This window comes from Peromyscus californicus, unplaced genomic scaffold (assembly GCF_007827085.1).
Source record: "Peromyscus californicus insignis strain IS unplaced genomic scaffold, ASM782708v3 Scaffold_7__1_contigs__length_154581171, whole genome shotgun sequence".
In the NCBI taxonomy this organism is placed as follows: domain Eukaryota; kingdom Metazoa; phylum Chordata; class Mammalia; order Rodentia; family Cricetidae; genus Peromyscus; species Peromyscus californicus.
In genome coordinates, this window is record NW_026294595.1 from 4,692,739 (window position 1) to 4,712,187 (window position 19,449).

General features: G+C 43.0%; 1 protein-coding gene across 6 annotated transcripts in view; it reads right to left on the reverse strand.

Annotated features, from left to right (window-relative positions):
* The window catches only part of Mapkap1 (MAPK associated protein 1), a 216,499-nt gene that overhangs the window by 87,864 nt on the left and 109,186 nt on the right, over positions 1–19,449 (reverse strand). For all 6 annotated transcript variants that reach the window (XM_052726308.1, XM_052726309.1, XM_052726310.1 and 3 more), the window contains 2 exons: positions 16,063–16,239; positions 4,147–4,256 (listed from right to left, as the gene is read on the reverse strand). In XM_052726308.1, the coding sequence (XP_052582268.1) occupies positions 4,147–4,256; positions 16,063–16,239 (287 nt within the window). The remainder of the gene's footprint in view (positions 1–4,146; positions 4,257–16,062; positions 16,240–19,449) is intronic.

Sequence of the window (19,449 nt, forward strand, 5' to 3'; positions counted from 1 at the left end):
TGGCTCCACTTCAAAATGAGAATGCATCAAGAATCAGCACCACCCAGACCTCTATTCTGCTGGGCAGATCCTACTTGGAAGTCTCCCTCTCGTAGACTGGGAGGCACCTGTCTTACTGTGTTGGTGTGAAGCTGAAACTGACATGCTTCCATTACTCAGCAGCATCTCTGTCACACCAACAAGCTTCAGGAGACTGGTGACGGCTGGTGGACAATAGTACTAAGGCAACAGCAACAATAGACTAAGTACCAGGAAGCTCAAGGCCCCAGTCACAAGGGGGACCCTGACAAAGGGAGAAACTGACCACCGATGGCCTTCACCCATTACATCATAGGTCAGTGGAGTTTACTGGCTAAATCCAGGGATCTGACAGTGATCTGGCTTCTCTGTGTCAAAGACTCTCCCACTCAACCATTAAAATCAGTAAACAAGTTTTATTAATTCTTCTAGAACTGAATTATCTACTTACTATTTTTTTTAACAGCACACTTCTGCTGCTGCAAAGAAATTCCAAATGTCAAGTAGGTCAGTGATAAAATGAAAAATGTTCAAAGAGACATTTAAAAATAGGCTTTAAAAATGTGCCTTACCAGAGATCTGACTGGAACTCCTGTGAGAAGATTACTATAGTTAAGTACATGCATATTAACTGGAAACCCCCTGTAGTGTTTATCAATAGTTATGACTTGTTATGATAGTCTATCCTAAAAAGCAAAAATTATTTTAAAGTCCCAAAGGTTTCCACTAACAAAGCGCTATATATAAACTGATTTTGTGGGGTTTGTTTTGTTTTTTTCTCAATACCTACTACGTTTTTTCTTTAAAAAATGAAACTACGTAAGTACCAGAGAGTATTAGGTATGGGACTGTCATTAAGTCCACAACTTGATTTAATAATGGGATCATTCTAATACCCCACTTGCTGCTATTATTAAATGAAGCCACATGGTTAGGCTAGAAAGCTGAGAGGAGCTAGTTATGTGTGGAAGAAGTCAAACATCCCTCCAATCTGGCTTTCTGATGGGCCTCCTCAGGCTTCACACCGTCTGATGGGCCTCCTCAGGCTTCACACCGTCTTTCACATGTTGCTCAATTTCAAGTGTCACCCCTTTCTCCTAACCTGAGCTATGTGACAGTGGTAAAGAGAGGAGTGTAACCCCATGCAAAGGCAGTTTGAGGAGAGAGCTAATCACACAGCTCTGCCCAGTCTTGGAGCATCCTCAAATGTCCTTGATGCACTTCCCTCTGCTAAAGCGGGTTTTCTTCTCTTCCTTAGTCACCCTTGGAAAGCAGCTCACTCCCCAGCACAGAGTGACTGTAACACAACTGTAACCACAGCATGAACACCACCTCTTTGGTGCTAACCCTAAATAAATCTTTGCCAAACTGGTGTGACCCTTCTACTTGTGAGAACAGACTCTTAAAGCAATCAAAAAGGTGTACTTTAAAATGCTTCTTGACTTAAGAAAATGGGTAGGAATTTATGTAAATGTGTAGGTCTCAATTGGCTTCAGTAGTGTGGACAGGAATAAAGGACACAGACCACTGTGTTGTGGATAACAAACCCAAGGCTTTGCCAAGGGCATGGCAAAGACTGATGAAAATGGCAGGGTGTGTACATAAAGGTGAGCACAAGGAAGCACGGTGTGTGTGCATGCCTGTGTGCGTATGCAGTAAGCATGGATGCTGGGGACAGACACAGATATACAAGTGTAAGACTGGAGACAGGAGGAAGGCCACTGGCTCAGCTGTACTCTCTAAGTTTATTGGGGGTCCACAGTCTTAAAAGAAAAAAAACAACCACTAACAGCACAATTCTATTGAGAAGTTCCACCCCCTTCCTAGACAACTCAAACCAATGCATTCTCAGAATATAAAGAATTGTGTTACAAAACTCACTATTACGTAAAAAATGTAGAGAGTAAAGACCCCTGATTCTACAGAGTGAGTGCTCATTAAATACCCTTGAGTATCTAAAGCTATTTAAAAGCTATTAGATTGGCACCTGGAATCCCCAAAACATCTACTCTCCCCTGGGATGGAGAGGCTGTGCCTCTTTAATCATCCCCTAAATGCAAAGAGGTTTGACCCCCATGCAATAGATAAAAGTCACCCAAAAAATGAACAAAAGAGGTGTTTGGAAAAAGCAGAACACCATTCATCCCAGCTAACGACTTGTTCATTATGAGTGATGATGGATAAAGACTTCTCACGCTGAGATGAAATCAAGATTTATATGCATTGTTTCCTCTCCCAACTTGTGGGAAGATCATCATCATTTAATTCTATCTCTGCGGCCAGTGATGGGCATCCAGAGAGCTGGTTATCAAACGGCGCAGTCAGCTGGCAAAAGCCGAAACGTGCAGTTGGCACATCTGGACGGAGCCGCCACAGCCGAGGGTGAACAATGACTCCTGGCAAGCATCCAAATTGCTTGCAGACGCTAGCAGGTCTCATCTACAACCGCCCCTACCAGCATCTCTCTCTCTCTCTCTCTCTTTTTTTTATGAGAATCAGATTTTCATTGCTCCATTCAATTGCTCTCCTCTGCCATTTTTTACAGCTCTTATCGTTCCCCTGGAATATGGCCTTGAGACAGCTCATCCGTGTCCTTCACTGTGTTATCTCTTCTAACTTTTATTAAAACTTCAGCTTTCATCTGAAGATAGCTAATTAAATCTGGAACAGATTATATGCCTCCCCTTAAAAAGAGAACACAACTATTTTCTTCAAGCTGTGCAATGCCCTTTTCCTTTCCAAAAGGTGAGCTCAAAGGTGTTTAAGAAGTCTCTTCACTTACAAAGCTAAGAATACTTGACTTGCCAATATATGTGCTGACTTTAGTATAGCAGTCTGTTATAGATATATCTTTGAATTATTTTTGAAAATAACTTTCTTTTTTTTCATAATATTTTTATTGATTATTTGGGAATTTCACATCATGAACCCTGAGCACACTCACTTCCCAGTCCTCTCCCCGACCGATGTGACCCCCCCCCAAAAAAAAAAGATGGGGAAAAAACCCCAAGTCCAATACGTGCTGCCCATATACTCACTGGAGCATGGTCCAACTCCTGGTGGCCAGCCCCTTAAGAATACTGTGTCCTTCTCCACCACTCCCAACCTCAGCACCAGCCAGAAGCCATTAATTGTGAAGAGCTACACTTCAGCATCCTAATCACAATTTTTTTTTTTTTTTTTTTTTTTTTTTTTTTTTTTTTTTTGGTTTTTTGAGACAGGGTTTCTCTGTGTAGCTTTGCGCCTTTCCTGGGACTCACTTGGTAGCCCAGGCTGGCCTCGAACTCACAGAGATCTGCCTGGCTCTGCCTCCCGAGTGCTGGGATTAAAGGCGTGCGCCACCACCGCCCGGCTCTAATCACAATTTTTAAGAGTCCTCTTCGGTGGCTTTCTGTCTAGGCTGTTACCTTTTTTGAGGGGTGGGGTGCTGGAACTGTTTCTTAATATTAGTAATATTTGTGTTCTATATCCTTTACATGTATCTAATAGCACAAGCCTATTTTCTACACAAGAGTTAGTTAATGAGGAGTTAGAGATTTAACAGGTGCATGGGTGCATCAAACAATTTTTCTTTTTAAAACCATCTTAGTAAGATTGCCCTCATTTAGTAAAAATGAAGAGAATGTCTTCTTCCCCTCATATCCTGAATCCTAGTAACTGAAAATACTCTCATGTAAAATTGTGTGAAAATATGAAAATTAGAAGCAGTGATTCAAGCTTAATGTTTTGTTTTGATTCTGTACCATGCACATGCTAGGCAAGCACTCTGCCACTAAGCTATGTCTCTAACTCCTTGGTTTGGATTTTAAGACAGGTTTACATTAACTAATGGCAAACACAAATAGCTCTGTCTTAATTTACCACAAATTATTAATGGACTGCCCATAACTGATTTGAACATGTTCTTCTCACATATGCCACTGACCCAGTTCCTTCTGAGGCCCAAAGGAAGCTTTAAAAGGTCATTCTCCGCCTCCCCCCCCCCCAAACTGTAGGCTTGCTAATCAGCCTTCTAGAAAGGATATTCAAAGTTATGTAGCCAGACCACATCCCCTCCAACCCCTCCCCACAGAGCCTTTTCACTAAGGGTTAAGCTTCTATTGCCATGGTATAATTTAACTAACCCACCTGAAATTTTCTGGGATCCTTTTCTTCGCTTCACTGCCTTTAGCAGGATCTCCTTCATGGTGACCTTTGTGTTGTCCACCTGGATAAGGGAGAATCCATGAGCAGCATTTCTGTAGGAAAAGACAAGTGAGAGTTATTGCTACAGTCTCTCCACCACACCTGGGAAAGCTTCACAGCAACAGCACGGAAAATGGTAGTGAGTGTTTCGGAGAAATTTGCCAGATGTTGGTGGCACACACCTTTAATCCTAGGACTCGGGAGGTAGAAGCAGGCACATCTCTGTGTTGGAGACTGAACCTGACTCATGTCTGCAGATGTCAGTACAGGCAGATATTATCATCACAATAAGCCCCTAGGTGTCCCCAAGAAAAAGAAAAGGTTCTTAACTGTAGTAGAACATCAGTCTGTCCATCCACCTTTTGTTGTTATTTTGGTTTGTTTTGTGACAGGGTCTCACTATATAGACCAGGTTGGCCTCAAACCAACAGAGCTCCACCTGCCTCTGCCTCCTGAATGCTGGGATTAACTGTGTGTATTACCATGCCTGGCCTATACAGCTTTTAATATACAATCTGTGTATATGTTACTATAAATGGTTTATTTATTTAGTCCTAGAAAAATCAAACTAAATATTAGTTTAAGCAAAAATAAGTGAAAAGACAAAACTCTAACACTACTTGCAAGCTTCTAGTCAAATGAGGTTGGAGGTTCATCTAGATTGAAAAAGGGAAAAAAAACTGCAAAGATACAAAACAACAAGGATACTAAATAAACAACAACAACAACAACAAAACCAGTAGCCCATTGCCTTTGTGAGATGTAACTTCACAGAAGCTGTTAACTGCAGTGGCAAGTATCACAAATCCTACCCCTACACTTGGGCACTGGAACAAAACAGGCTAATTCCAAGCAGCTCGTGCAAAAAAATGGGACCCAAGTTTCCAACTACAGAACATGAGAATTGCTACAAGGAGTTTGGTCACATTCTCATTTCCCCATAAGAATCTCAAAGGGGAACATGGCTAAAAACCATGGCAGAGCTTAATACTGACAAGAAATCTGAAAGAAAAGCCAAGCCCTGGGAAAGCCTCCCAATGATAGATCAGGCTGGGAAAAGGCCTGAAGCCCAGGTTAGACCCATCCAGGTGGCTAGTTCTCTACAGGGGCTATGGGCTGATCTCAAAACCAAGGACCCAATGTGTTTCCCTAAAACAGAGACCTCTCCACAGTGCTTGTCTCCATACAGCATGCTCTCTAATCCTCAATGCTGCATTTGTTAAGAAGCACAAAGCTGCTGCTGCTGCTGCTCTGGCCAGCAGAAGCATCCATTTTAACTTGGTGAGGTTCTCGCTATGGAACAGCAGGCCTGAGAACTGTCGAGCTAATTTTACTGAATACTCTGTTACTGAATCATGCCTGCGCCCCATTCTTTACCTCAGAAACTGGACCCCATCCCAGAACAATCTTTAAAAGTTTATTTTACTGATCAAAGCAAAATAAGAAATAGCTCTTTAAAAAAAAAAAAAAACTATTTTGGGAGAGATGCTGTAAGTGATATTTTGGCAAGAGGACTGATATGTAAAGAGCCTTGTGCATTTAAAAACTTGCGGGTGTTTGCTCTGGCACTAGGCCAGTGTGTATTTGGAACAAATGCCAATCAACCACACTCAGATCTGCCTTCCCCGGCTTTCTCCTCAGAAGTCAGTATGTCCTCCATCTGTGGCAATATGTTGGGCGATGGATGAGTAGGGCCAAAAGGAAACACAAGTTCTTGGGGATTTGCAAACTAGTACTGGCCCAGGCCTCACAGACTCTCATCCACCTGGGAGCTACCTCAACAATGGTAGATTTTGCCTGTTTGTAAATTGCTGCACTGGCTCTTGTTCTGCGGCCAGCTGACAGCATCATTCCAAGGCAAAGGGCAGAATAAAAGCTTAACAGGCACTTTCATATCTGGACTAACTTTCATAAATTCAAAGTGTCCTTTTAAAAGGTTTGAAGCAGAGGAAAAGCCCGTCTGTATTTTTCTGTCATTGTGCCGAAACATACCTAGGTGCCAAGGTTAAAGCAAACGGAGGAAATCCCTGGCACTGCCCGTCCACAGGCCTTACTGATAAATTGTGTGGCGGAGAAATAAAGGATTACCTTCTGTATTTTTTCATTACACTTTTCTTTTGTTACAGAATACATAAATCCATTGTGGCACAATGTAATATGTATCACCATGCTACACCTGCGGACGCTTCCGCGAGGCTGCCATGTCTGTGCAGTCAGGAATGATAAGTGAACCACCCGTGAATGTTAACGATAGTGATCATTCTGAGGTAACTCGGCTCTCCATCTTCCTTTACAGCCTCCAAGCTGAAGCCAGGGTAGCAAGGTTCATGGGAGGAAAATGAAAACAACAGTGAAGGAAGGGGTGTGCTATCTCACTCTGGGGCTCCATTTCTGTAAAAGCGTGCACATTAAAAGGAGGAGGTGGCTCTGCCTTGTGGACCACGCTTAGCCCCATCTTAGTCAGTTTCTTTCTGTCAGGTCCACACTCCACCTCTTCACCTCCCGACAAATGCAAAGCTTGGGTCTTACTTGGGTGCGCAGCCCCACAGGATGGGCTTCTGAGTGGCACATGCACACAGCATTCTGAAGGTAAAGTCAGGAGCAAGTGGTCTCAGCACCCAGCTAGGCGTGGCTATTAAGTTGGGCTCCTATTTAGTAAACAGAAATGGAGATCTGCTACCACAGTTCTCAGCTTGACTTCCAAACAGTCTGGGTTTTCTGCCTCATTTCTTTATATTCAGCGTTTTTTATGGGCTTTCTAAAATGTCTACTGCAATACATCTTTTAGAACTGCTCTTGTTCCACAGAGAGCATCAGGTTTGAGACTGAGAAGACAATGGACTCATGGGCAGAACATACTGCTAGCCCTGCCTGCCTTCTCCTGGCTGGGACTTGTGTGGGGTATCTAGCCAGGACAGACAGGTAGGTCACACACAGACCCAGCATCTGGGCTCAGGACAGGGCATCCTGGGGACACTGAGCAGAGACAGCTGCCCTCCTGCACCTCTGTGGGCTGCCTGTATAGGTGCAAGATGAAACTCCACATCAGAGAGCTGACTAAATGCTGCCAGGAGTGTTTCAGTCAATTCAAAGCTGGGCCCTGTCAAGTCTGCTAACCACTGAAGAACACACAGACATTTAAAAAGAGATTACTCACTCAAGGAGCTCAGTTCTGTGCTAGTGAAAGCCACAGTCACCAAAGAGGCTTTGGGGGAGGGGAGGGAGCTTGAGACATAGTCGGGCAATGAAGCCCAGACTGGCATTGAACTTGAGACCTTCCTACTTCAACTTCTGAAGTGCTGGGATTAGAAACTTATGTGACCACTTCTGACTTACTACAGAATTCTGACACTAGCAGCGGTCCTGGACAATGAGTGCTTTCCTAAGTGGTAAAACCAAAGGTGACAGAGACACACAGGAAACAAGACACAGGTCCTCATCCAAAAGCAAACTCTCTGGACAGAGACAGGGCAGGACACTCATCGAGAAGGCAGTTCACTGGGAAGGAGCGCAGGCGGGCCGAAAGTGAAATGCCCTGTGAGCAGAAGGCTGTGATACACCAGCACTTCAACTTCCCCCGAGATGAGGGCCCTTTCCTTCAGAATTGTCACAAGGGTAAAATACACAATGGATGCGAGGCACCTGGCACTGGGGATGGGAAACAGGGAGAAGTGCTTGCTTCCTTAATGCTGGCTCTCTGTGTCTGCCTTGACCCAAGTCACCATCCCAAAAGAGGCCTCATACAGCCCCTCTCTGCTCTGGCTCCCACAAAGACTGTTTACTGGGAGGACTGAATGGATCTCAACACTCATAGCAGCAGGGGGGCACTAAAATGTATGATTAGCTGCTTGTTGGTAGCATTTAGGGGCACTGTCAGCAAGCAGCCTTTGATACAGGTATCAATGTTCAAAGGTTTCCTTTTGATAGAGTAAAACTCAGAAGCAGTGTAACTCAGTGGTTTAGGTGGGGCAGGACAGCAGGCAATAGAAAAGCAGTCACACTGCAGGGAAATTTGGTGAGAATTACAGAGTTTTTAAACTTGTATAATATACACTGTTTACCATTTAACAATCCCCAAAATAACAGTAGCAACTACTGTTTATTGAACATTTACTATGTGACCAGTATTATTTTAATTTGTTTAAAACCTATATTAAAGCATTCAATCCTAAAAGAGCACACATATCACTTCACAGAAACGAGGAAAGTCTCCGGAGGCAGTACTCACACTCATCCTAGTTCAGACTGAGAAGTCAACAAAATGGTACCTGACACATACAGTCTGTGGGAGGGGAGGCCGAAGCAGTTAACAGATGGCTGCTCTCTACGCAGACACGGGACACGGTCCACCTGACGAGCCCCACCCAGGAGAGTCGGAGGAGCCCCTCAGGGTGAGGGAGCAATAACACTAAGGCAGCAGAGCACACCCAGCTATAGCACACAGTGGCTGGCTGGCAGTCAAGCTTGCCTTCCTTGAGTAAGCCATATAGTTGCTCTGGCTCCATTTCCTCACCGGCAAAATGGGATGATAATAATTCTTGGACTTGAAAGTGTTTATAGTAACATCTATCAAATAATACTTAATGAGCAATAACTAACATATTAGCCATCAGCTGGTTTCTATTAAAGGTGATAGCTAATGTTCAGGCATGGTAGCAAACACCTGTCACTTAGCACTTGGGGGCTAAGGATCTTGAAGTTTCAGGTCAACCTGAGCTGCACAGTGAGATCTTGTCTCAGAAAACAGCCAAACAAAGGAGTGATATGTAACAAGAACAATGTTTCTGATCATTTACTTGCTCCCATAATCCCTTTCCCGCAGAAGGGCAGGTGATATTATTGGTCCCACTTTATAACAGGAAACCGATGGGTTAAGACACCTGCCTGGAGATATACATCAAGTTACTAAGTTATATAGTTAGCAACAAGCCCTGCAGGAGCCACAATTTAACCCTAGATTGACCGTATATCTCCTAGACTTTGAAGTCTGTGGGGTTTTTTGTTTTCTGTTCTTTTAAACTCTTTTAGTGCTTAGAGCGTGGAGGCTGAGGGCATGAGACTTCCAGAGAGCAATACATCTCCCAGATGGGAACCAGTGACCACCCATGAGAGAGGTTTACAAATAGGCTGGCTCTCAGATCCTTTCTGAAGAGACCCTGGAAAGTGCCATCGTTTCATGAACCATGGTCTCAGTTTCCAGAGGTGGGATAAAGGTGCCAAGAACAGTGCTCTGTTCTCCGGTCCTGACCAGTTCACAACAGCCAAGGAGACACATTCCTCTGGTTGCCACCTGCTCTGGCCCCCTTCCATGTGTTCATTCCCCCAGTACTCCAAGGTAGAAAATGACAATATATGAGCAAGAGAAAGCCTTGCAATAACTGCAGCATGCTTGCTTTGGAGTCACTCCCTGGGGCACCACGTGACCCACAAAGGGAGTTGACGTTAGCGTGGATGCCACAGTTTGTTTCCTGTTGCACTGACCATGTTTTTTGAAAGATCAAAGCACATTGTGCAAGCATGCGATGTTTGACATTGGACAAAGTACTTTTTTTTCAAAACAGACATTTTCCAAAAACATAACTCTCTAGACTAATGGGCAGTGAGAAGCCAAAACGACTGCCCTCCGCCTTCTCCTTGTGTATCTTTGCCAGAGTCCTTGGGACTTGCCAAATCTGGTCATGCCTGCTTAGCTTGCTCGACTGATTGTGCCAGAAAAGAAAATAAGACACAGATGTATTTGAGCTCTTTGAGATGCCAGTAAGAGAGACAGCTAATGGCTTCATTTCGACCCTCCCCTTCCAGCTGGGCACAGGTGGGGATAATGAGGTCCCTCTCCCTAATCAAACTCAATTATTTACTACTCTATATAACCGCAAAGACATTCACATTCCGTTCAGAATATAAAACACACTGTGGGCTACTTCCAACCACTGCCACTGGGTATTTATAACAAACTCAAGTGGCTAACAGTTTGCCTTGGCAGGAGTTTAAGTGTGTAAAGTTTTGCAAACTGTTTCTGTTCGAATATGTCCTGCTGAAATGGGGTCCCAGGCGGGGTTCTAGAACTGTCAGGTCAGTGAACTGCGTAACATGTGAGAATGTATTCACCATGCAGTGCAGACAGGATCTGGAAATCAAACGCTTCGTTCCACTGCAACCTTCTGAAGCATCACGGTTGTTTCAGCAGCAAGACTGACACTGTATTAATAAACATTACGAGTCACTAGCCTGACATGTACACAGCAGCAGCTGACAGACTCCAACGTAAGCTGAGGGAGAGCAGAGGAAATCAAAATGAGACACAAGAACTGAACATAGCCACGGGGGCCGCAGCATGAAACAAACTGCATTAACTCAGAAATGTGAGTCCCAAACTTTCAAGAGATACAGTAACTACAGCAACAATCTGGTATAATTTTTGGATACTGAAGTAAATTGATAGCTATCTAAAATGTGTGCTTTTATTGTACGAGTAAGACATACCCTTGGCATACTCTGCAGGCGGACATTCCAGCGAGCAGAACACACATACTTGGTTTGCCTGACCTTTAAATCTTACCAGTGTGTAATTAATTCTTTCTATCTTTATTACTTGTTCCAGTATTTCTGTCACTTTAAACAGACACAAAGAAAAATCTTTTTTCCTCCAGACAATAGCCTTTGCCAAAAAGGAAATCAAGTCAGATTTACAAATACAAAATTAAGCAGGCTGCATATGTTCCATTTCCATACATGAGGACAATCTGGACAATGAAAATGTTTGCTAATACAACAGAATGGAAAGAAACAACACGCAGTTGGTCCGAGTAATTCATACCCAGATTGCCAGGCCTGATTACAGAGAGCACACATCTTGTTTTTATTTTGTATTCCATTTTAGCTCTGCCCTTCCCAAACAGTCTGATCTTGCTCTGACCCTCAGCTTAAAGGTTTTACAAAGGAGCTGCTTATAGGGATAAAGGCAGAAATTAAACACTTAAAAAATGTTTGTTTGCCTTTTCTTCTGCTTTTCTTCCTCTTTCCATTTTACAGACCACAAGGCAATGCCACTGAAGAGCGGGAGAAGCTTCCAGCTAATGCTGTCCTTTTTGATAAAGGACTCGGTCATTTGGGGTATACTCTGGAGATACCATCAAAAAGGTAAGTTACAAATTACAGGCTTTTAAAAGTCCTCACATAGGAAAGAGCAGTGAACCTGGGTATGCCTCCTTAAAAAGCTGCTCACCATTCCTTTTGACAGAGCCAAGTGAAGCCCAGGCAGCTTTGGGGAGCCCTCTGGACCATGCTGTCTGTTCAAGGCAGTCCAGCTTCCCACCTTCTCCTGGTAGATCTTCATCCACACAGCAGAACTATAGCTAGACTCTATTAACTTGCACTCTTATGTCCATTTACTGGATTCAACATTTAAGGAAAACACAAAGGAAGGTAGTGTAAGTGTTCTGACTGACATGGATTTGACCTGGGTTCTGTCTGTTTTATTAGCCTGGATGCTTGTTCCCTTGGAACCCTGCTTCCTCACTCCGTAGTAAGATCTGCTCTGTCACTGCCATTCGTGAACTCAATTCCATTTCACCAGTTCTGGGTGAGTGAGCACTGTGCTGGAGGAGGGTAGAAGCAGACAGATGAGGTAGGCTCTTTTCTTGTACCACTATATCTCTAGAGGATCACTGGGTCCTGGTTTGGTCACTGCTAGCAAGGAGCACTTCTCCAGATGCTGGGCACCATCTGAGATACAGCTTTTCATCTGGCTTTGGACATCAGTCAAAAAACATCCTAGGGCTGGCTGCATTTTTAGTTACTAGAGTGCTTGTCCAGCAGGCACAAGGCTCTAGGATTGATCCCTAGCACTATATAAACCAGGCTTGCTGTGGGTCAGGAGTTCAAAGTCACCTTTGGCTACTCACCAAGTTCCAGGCCAGCCTTACATAAAAGAGAACCTGTCTCAAGAAACAAACAACCTCTCCTGTTTTTCCTTTCCACACTCTCCCTTCTTCCCAGAGTCCTGATATGTCCACCAGTCTTCAAAGTAGGTAGAGTAAGCAGCTCAGGCAACACACACCCAATCTATCTAAAGTCAGTCAGAATCAACAGATAGTTTAGAAATTGATCCACCCATGGGCTTAGAAAGCTGGCTGTTTCTGTTAGCCAATTCCTAATTTTCAAATTGGTAGGGAAATCAAGTCTCCCTCAAACAGCAGCTCCATGTCCTGGGGTTTCTTGAGGCCTATGGATTTGGGGAACCGTCTAGACCCTGGCTTCACTTACAAGATGTATTAGAAGGCATCCAACTCCAAATCCATGTCCACAGAACATTTTTCCAGTAGAGATTCATTTAAGTTTTTTCTTCAAACAAATGAAGTCTATTTTACTATTGTCAACCTCTGGCTCACTGCAGCAGGGTTACTTTTTTTACTTCTGTCTGATGAGGGCAGAAAATAATAAAAAATAGAATGTAAATAATTATAAAATCTAGTAATTCATAATCTTTGCAGGATAGAAAGAAAGGAAATTAAATTTAAATCTCCCTTCTCCCTGATATTAATCTGCATAGTATCATTTACTGAGGTCCACAGCCCCTTCTTCCAGGAGTCAACTATGAAATTTACAAGCTGAGCTTCAGAACTTAAGTATTTTATTTTAGCTCAATGAAAATTATATATACATACAAAGATCATATATATTTATATGGAGACCTATATGTGATTGAACTAAAAGAAAAATTAATGTATAAATACACACATTATATAAACATATATACATATTTTATAAATATGCATATTCTTAGAACACTACCAATTCTGGTTCCATGCTCCTCACTCCACCCAGCTGGCCCTCATCAGACAGAACTGAAAGGAAATCAGCCTGTTAAAAAGAACCAGAGGCTGACAAACCAACCCCAGCCATGCCGACTACCTCTGCATTGCCTATGGCAACCTTCACATTATAATGGAGTGTTGCTACAGAAACCGTTGATATACAGGACCAAAACATCTACTATCTGGCCTTCACAGGAGGTCTGCTAACTTGTGGGATAGGGGAGATGTGGGGGCTGCATGTGTAGCAGCTAGAGCTACTTAACATCACTAATGGATAGTAAAGGTCAGATTCATCACTGCAAGCAGATACAAAGTTTGCTAAACAGAAAGATGGTGTGGGAACTCAGAGCACACACAGTGCTTTATTGGGGCAGGCTGTCTCTGGAAAAATGTGTGTTCTTTGCTGTCAGAATCATGTGTGCCCAAGTACCAGGTGGGCCCACCTTTGTGTAGATCCATCAGCAAAAGCAGGAACCACATCTGTCCTGGCTTACTTGGGATGGGAGGGAGGGGTAAAGAGGAGAGGGCTCTGCTCTGGGTACAGGACTTTCAGTTTTGTAACGGGCAGAACAATAGGAATTAGCCATGCTAGCAACAAGTACAACGGGACAAATGCAAACAAGAATTTTCTAGTAGAGAAGGTTTACATTTGGGGAATACATTATAAATCAATTAAAATAATGTGCTAGTAATTAAAAGTACCATTCATTCATTAAAAGGAAAATAATATGGCAATCACATTTCCATGAAAATGAAAATCAAAAGACTCAAGTTAACAAGTAAAACATTTAATTCTCACTAAACCCAGCATCAATTTATTTTTAGCAACCACTGGCATTGAGATTATTAAATTTATATTTTATTAATGCTACCATTTACTTGTATTTAATGTCATATTTTAGGTTGTGTGTAAAAATAGAGAATTTAGCTGGGTGGCAGTGGCACACGCCTTTAATCCCAGCACTCAGGAGGCAGAGACAGGGGGATCTCTGTGAGTTCGAGGCCAGCCTGGGCTACAGAGTGAGTTCCAAGAAAAGGTGCCAAAGCTACACAGAGAAACCTTGTCTCAAAAAAAAAAAAAATAGGGAATTTATAGTTAAAACATTATAGAATTTTATAGCCAAAGTTTTATATTTGTATACATTCAAGTGGCACTATATTAAAACTAATCTGGGGAAACAGTGGGGTTTAACAATGAGCCTAAGTTTATGAGAATTTATTACTTATGTTTAAGAACACTCCTGTTGTCCAGATTTGATAGGAGAGAAAGGAAGGCATAACAAAGTAAAGTTGCCAAAATCACATAGCAAGTTGCTAGTGAGACTTGAACCCAGGTTTGCCAAGGTTCAAAGCCTGTGCTGTCTTATTGGGAGGAAAGGGTGGGTTTTTGGAGTCTGTGTGGGGTATGGGATTGAGAGCCTCTAAGGTTAGGTGCAGGCAGAGACCTGAAGCTTCACCTACACCTTCTCCACAAAGTCCTCCACTGTGCCAAGGACACAAACTTGTTCATCCGCCCCTTTCCAGTCTTCGGGGAGCTGATGGTCTTGCCTATCTCCGAGGAGGCAAATTTGAGTCTACAGTGCCTCAATGTCCACCACCTGCCATGTTCGGTGAAAGTTACTCCCCATTAGGTCTATTGGTCCATAGAACACTGAGTAGGGAACAGGGAGGCAGAGAAATGTAGCAGCAGCAAACTCAGCAATGGGTCCACATTGTGCAGACACCCCGGTTTCATTAGAAAGGTAGAATCACTGGACAACTTTTTAATTATTTAAAAAACTGTGTAATTTAAAATTATTCTAAGTATCCTATAAAACTGCTGTTTTTGTACCTCAGAAATGAAAATATGGAAAAAAATATGCTGTTATATAGATAGATCAAACCTGACTTGAGAGGTGAGGTGACCATTGTAGAAGCTGGAGAGGCTGCTCCCAGCTCATCCCAGATGCCTGGTGTTTGTTCTTGCTCAAGGGAAGAAAGATCCAGAATACTCATGCAGCTTATGCTGTATAATCCCATTTTCCTAAGTCTCAAACAAAGGAATCTGTTTTAAAGGGACAGGAAAAAAAAAGTCCTTCAAGGCAATCCCTTATTAGGACCATGAATTTGCTGGTTCCAAACAGCAGGGGGTGCCAAAGGGATCATTATTAACCCCAGGAGATGGCCAGGAGAGGGACAGCAGAGGCCTGGTTAGACTGAAACCTGAGTGTGTGGGATCACCTTTAGCTACTGGGACCCGGCAGCTCTGTGGACTAAACAGATAACAATCATCTTCATCTTCACCTGCAGTACTCCTCAACAGTCCCTGGGCAGAAAGTGGAGAGGAGCCTTGCTGGTGCTGTCAGGACCATCTTAGCTAACAGTACTGTTTGCTACAAGTGGTGCCAAGTTCTGAAACAGCACTCAGACCCATCACTGCTCTGAATCAACAGACTTTAAGAGTGATGATTAGGTAATCTACTAGTAAAGCTAGATAGATCACTCCATCCCGATCTGTTTAATGATCTGTTGACTTTCAATGCAGGAGATGTATACTCCAATGGGTTTTATTTTACATATGTACACACACTTTTCTGAGAAGGTGTTTTCTAGGTTTCACCAGACTGACAAAGGCACAGAAAAGGCTGAGCATAGTCTAAAGGAAGGCAACTGAGAAAAAATCAAATTGAATTTGAACTAGTTGGAGAGGAAAATTTTTCAAGTCACAACAGAAAAGTGACCACAACATGCATGTTCATTTCCTTGATTAGAAAGAGGCAAACCCAAATGCTGCTTCCCAGGCTCCTTGTCACCACTGCTCCCAGAGGTCATCTGTAGACATGCTGTTCCCAGTCTACCTCATAGTCTGCTACTGGCTGTACACACCCTAGGTGTAGAAGCATGGAACAGCAATGCACATGTTCCCAAATAATTCTGCGAGTAGTCATGTGAGCGGATGTTCTATTTACCACACATAATTCACCTGATGTTCAAAACCAGAATTAGATGCAAAATGCTAGAAGGTCAGGGTGAGACACTGAGGAAAAGAGCCAGCAGTACTCACATTCGAACAAAGAGTGATTCTTTGGATGTCAGACCAGGAGATGAATACTTTTCAACCAAGGCTAAAGTACTGAAGCCAAACTTATGAATGGGCTCATTGGAATCCAGCGGCGGGAAATCTGTGTCTACCTCGCCATCATCCTCAGCAATATGCAGGCAGTAAGCACTGACGTTGTCACTGAAAGGAAAACCATAAAGGCAAATGAGTACTGTAGTGAAGGAACATGCAGACCAGATGGCATGGAGCCCAGCCAGCACACTGACCCTGCTGCTCTCTACCCTGAGCCTGGGAAACACTGAGAACCCCTAACTCCTGGTTCATTGATAAGGAGAAAACACTTGGCAATACAACAGGTGCCCTCATAGTATGTCATTTCCCCAACATAAACTGAACTTTACCTATTAGGGATAAGTAAGACCTAGAATTCAATCCTTGAGATGAAAAGTGAGATTTGATGTCAGCCTTATCTAGCTGGGTGATGGTGGTACACACCTTTAATCCCAGCACTCGGGAGGCAGAGGCAGGTGGATCTCTGTGAGTTCAAGGCCAACTTGGTCTACTAGTGAGTTCCTGGACAGCCAGGACTACACAGAGAAACCCTGTCTCAAAAAACAAAAACCAAACCAAACCAAACTAAAAACAAAAATGGAAGCTCATAATACAGGAGTGGGAAGGAAGCACTAGAGTACCTATAAGAACACAGTTGCAAACAAAGGAAAAAGGACTGGGGTGGGGTGGGGGCTGATGCACAAATAAGCCTGGTAACCATGACCAGTCACATAGTTCTCCTTTCCCTAAAAAATAACTAACTCTTTAGGTAGGATCTGATTCCAAACACCATAGAACCTTAGCTGAATAAAAGCAAATGGCCTGATTTATCCTGATGCTCACATCTGGTCCTTCTGACCACTTCTGGACATGTTTCATTTCTCTATCGTGATCAGCCAGGACTTCCAGATTCTAGTCTTGTCCTTTTAGAATCAACAAATACCTTTCCCTTGAGGGACAATAGAAAGACAATTTGTTCACAATGACAAGACACTACACCAACATGATCTAAAAGCCAAAATGAGGGCTAGGGTATAGTTGGCAGTGCCTGTCAAACATGCAATAAAGTCCTGGGTTCAATCCCTAGCACTGCACAAATCAGAGATGTGATCCCAGCACTCAGAAGGTAGAGGCAGGAGGATCCCAAGTTCAGGGTTATCCTTGGCTACATAGTTAGCCTGGGATACAGGAGGCCTTGACAATATGTAAGTTAAATAAGTAAATAAACAAATGCTGAAACCACTGTAAGTACTTTAAGACAGTTTGCTCCAGAGTGGACTGGGAAATTGAAAACCTGCAAGCATTTAGGCACGCTGGCTTCGGAAGTATAATCTAATAGTTCAGAAGGCAGGAGAATTCTAAATTCTGCAGCTCAAATTTGGAATTTTAATTACATGATTGATGCTTTAATTAATTAATTGCAAAGTGTATGCTAATTGTTTAATTGGTTGCTTGATCTATATAGATCATTTTTGGAATTGAATGAGTTGATTTACAAAGTTTATCGATTGGATGTGACAAGGAATTATTGCGCTGACTACCTGATTTGCAATTTTCCCAGTTAATTCACTATCTTTAGCTGCAACTCTGCTTATTGAGAGAGTCTACTTCAGGTGATCTACACTCAGTGTGTCTGTCAAGGCTGAGGCGTATTTATTATATAACACAAGTAATAGGGACAGATGAAAATTAATGGAAACTATAAATCTGCTAAATGGATTGATAACAAGAAAGTAATCTGGCCATGTTTGTCACTTTACATTTCATGTGTTTGCAATGTTGGTAAGAAATATAAAATTCTTGTGTCTGCGTAGGAACTTCTGCTTCTTTACAGCAAGCTGTCAACCACAAAGTAAGTGCAAAGCAGATGCTCCTTAGAAGAGGAAAATGTTGGGCTGGAGAGATGGCTCAGCCATTAAAGGCTAGGCTCACAACCAAAAATATAAGAAGAGGAAAATGCTTCAGAGAGCGCCAACTCACAGCTTTGCAGTCAGAGGGACCTGAGTTCAAGTCTCAGCTCCGTGGTTCTTGGGCTATGTGATTTCAGAATAAGCTTTACCTTGGCTTTCAATTTCCACATCCATAATGAGGCCCTAATGGCCTAATTCAGGGTTAAATTTGGTGATGTATAGAGCCTAGCATAACAGAAGGAGAATATAAATGTGAGATGACTGCAGTAAAGCCAGATGGGGACCAGTTTGAAGAGTTCTGTCAGCCCTTCGGTTATGGATGCATAGCGGAGCAACAGGGCAGCCATGACCCAGCAGCTCATTCCAGGCAGGCAGGTCTCTAAGTGTAATGGGGCTGCTGTGCCTCTAGGGTTGTATGAGCAGGACAGATGCGGATGGGACAAGCAATGGACAACACTGATTATTTATTGCCATGTAAATCAATCTGAGAAATGTCCATGACTTCTCAGCACCACAGAGGTTCAAGGGCAAATAGTAAGCCTACTGATCAAAGCAGAAAGTCCAATACTGATAGCACAAGAATCCTGCTTTGATTGTCATGGGATGCTGCTGAGTCCCTGAAGAAACAAATTCAACAAATACCACAAGCCCAGGTCTGAGAGTAAACAAAGGGTTTTATTCACCAATTCTGAAATACAAACTGCCACCTAAGTCATTCAAAGGCATCTGCATCACGTTTACTCTGTGCAGTTGGTCCTAAGAAGTACTCCTCAGGTATCATACAAGAGGAGTGAGGTCATTAACAAGGGTTAGCAGCAAATGGGGCTCTAAGCCCTCAACTGAGAATCGAAAGAGATGGTGACCAAACATTCCACTCTCTATGCACAGACCTGCTGGTTCCCTTGAGCCTCTACAAAGCAATCATCCTTGTGTTTTCACTTGTGAAACTGCTTAAGACTCCACGTTAAGTGCTCCAAGGACAAGTCAATGTCACTGGCTGTGTGCACTGGGTACTGTGTATCACACTGAATTTGCACATCAACTCAGTGAAGTCAGTCATTGTCTCTATTTTCTACATTAGGAAACTGAGGCTTACTGGGGCTAAGAGGCTCATTCAGCATTAGATGACACATAAGTGACAGAGCTGACATTCAAACCCTGGCAGCCAAAAATTCCTTGATCCCACCAATTCTTTGGGCAAAGCCATGCTTCTCAAGGTGCTTGGGGACCCATGCTCACTTGGTGTCTCAAGTGAAGGAAATATGACACATTAATTTTTGGTCTTGTTTTTAATTACAAACTTGGAGAGATTTATGTGACCCTCCTCATATCTACAGCAGGGGAGTAGAGACAGAGAAGAGGAGAAACAAGTTCATGATGATCCAGTTCACAGACACACTGTTTTTCAACTTATTGATCAATCAGAAAT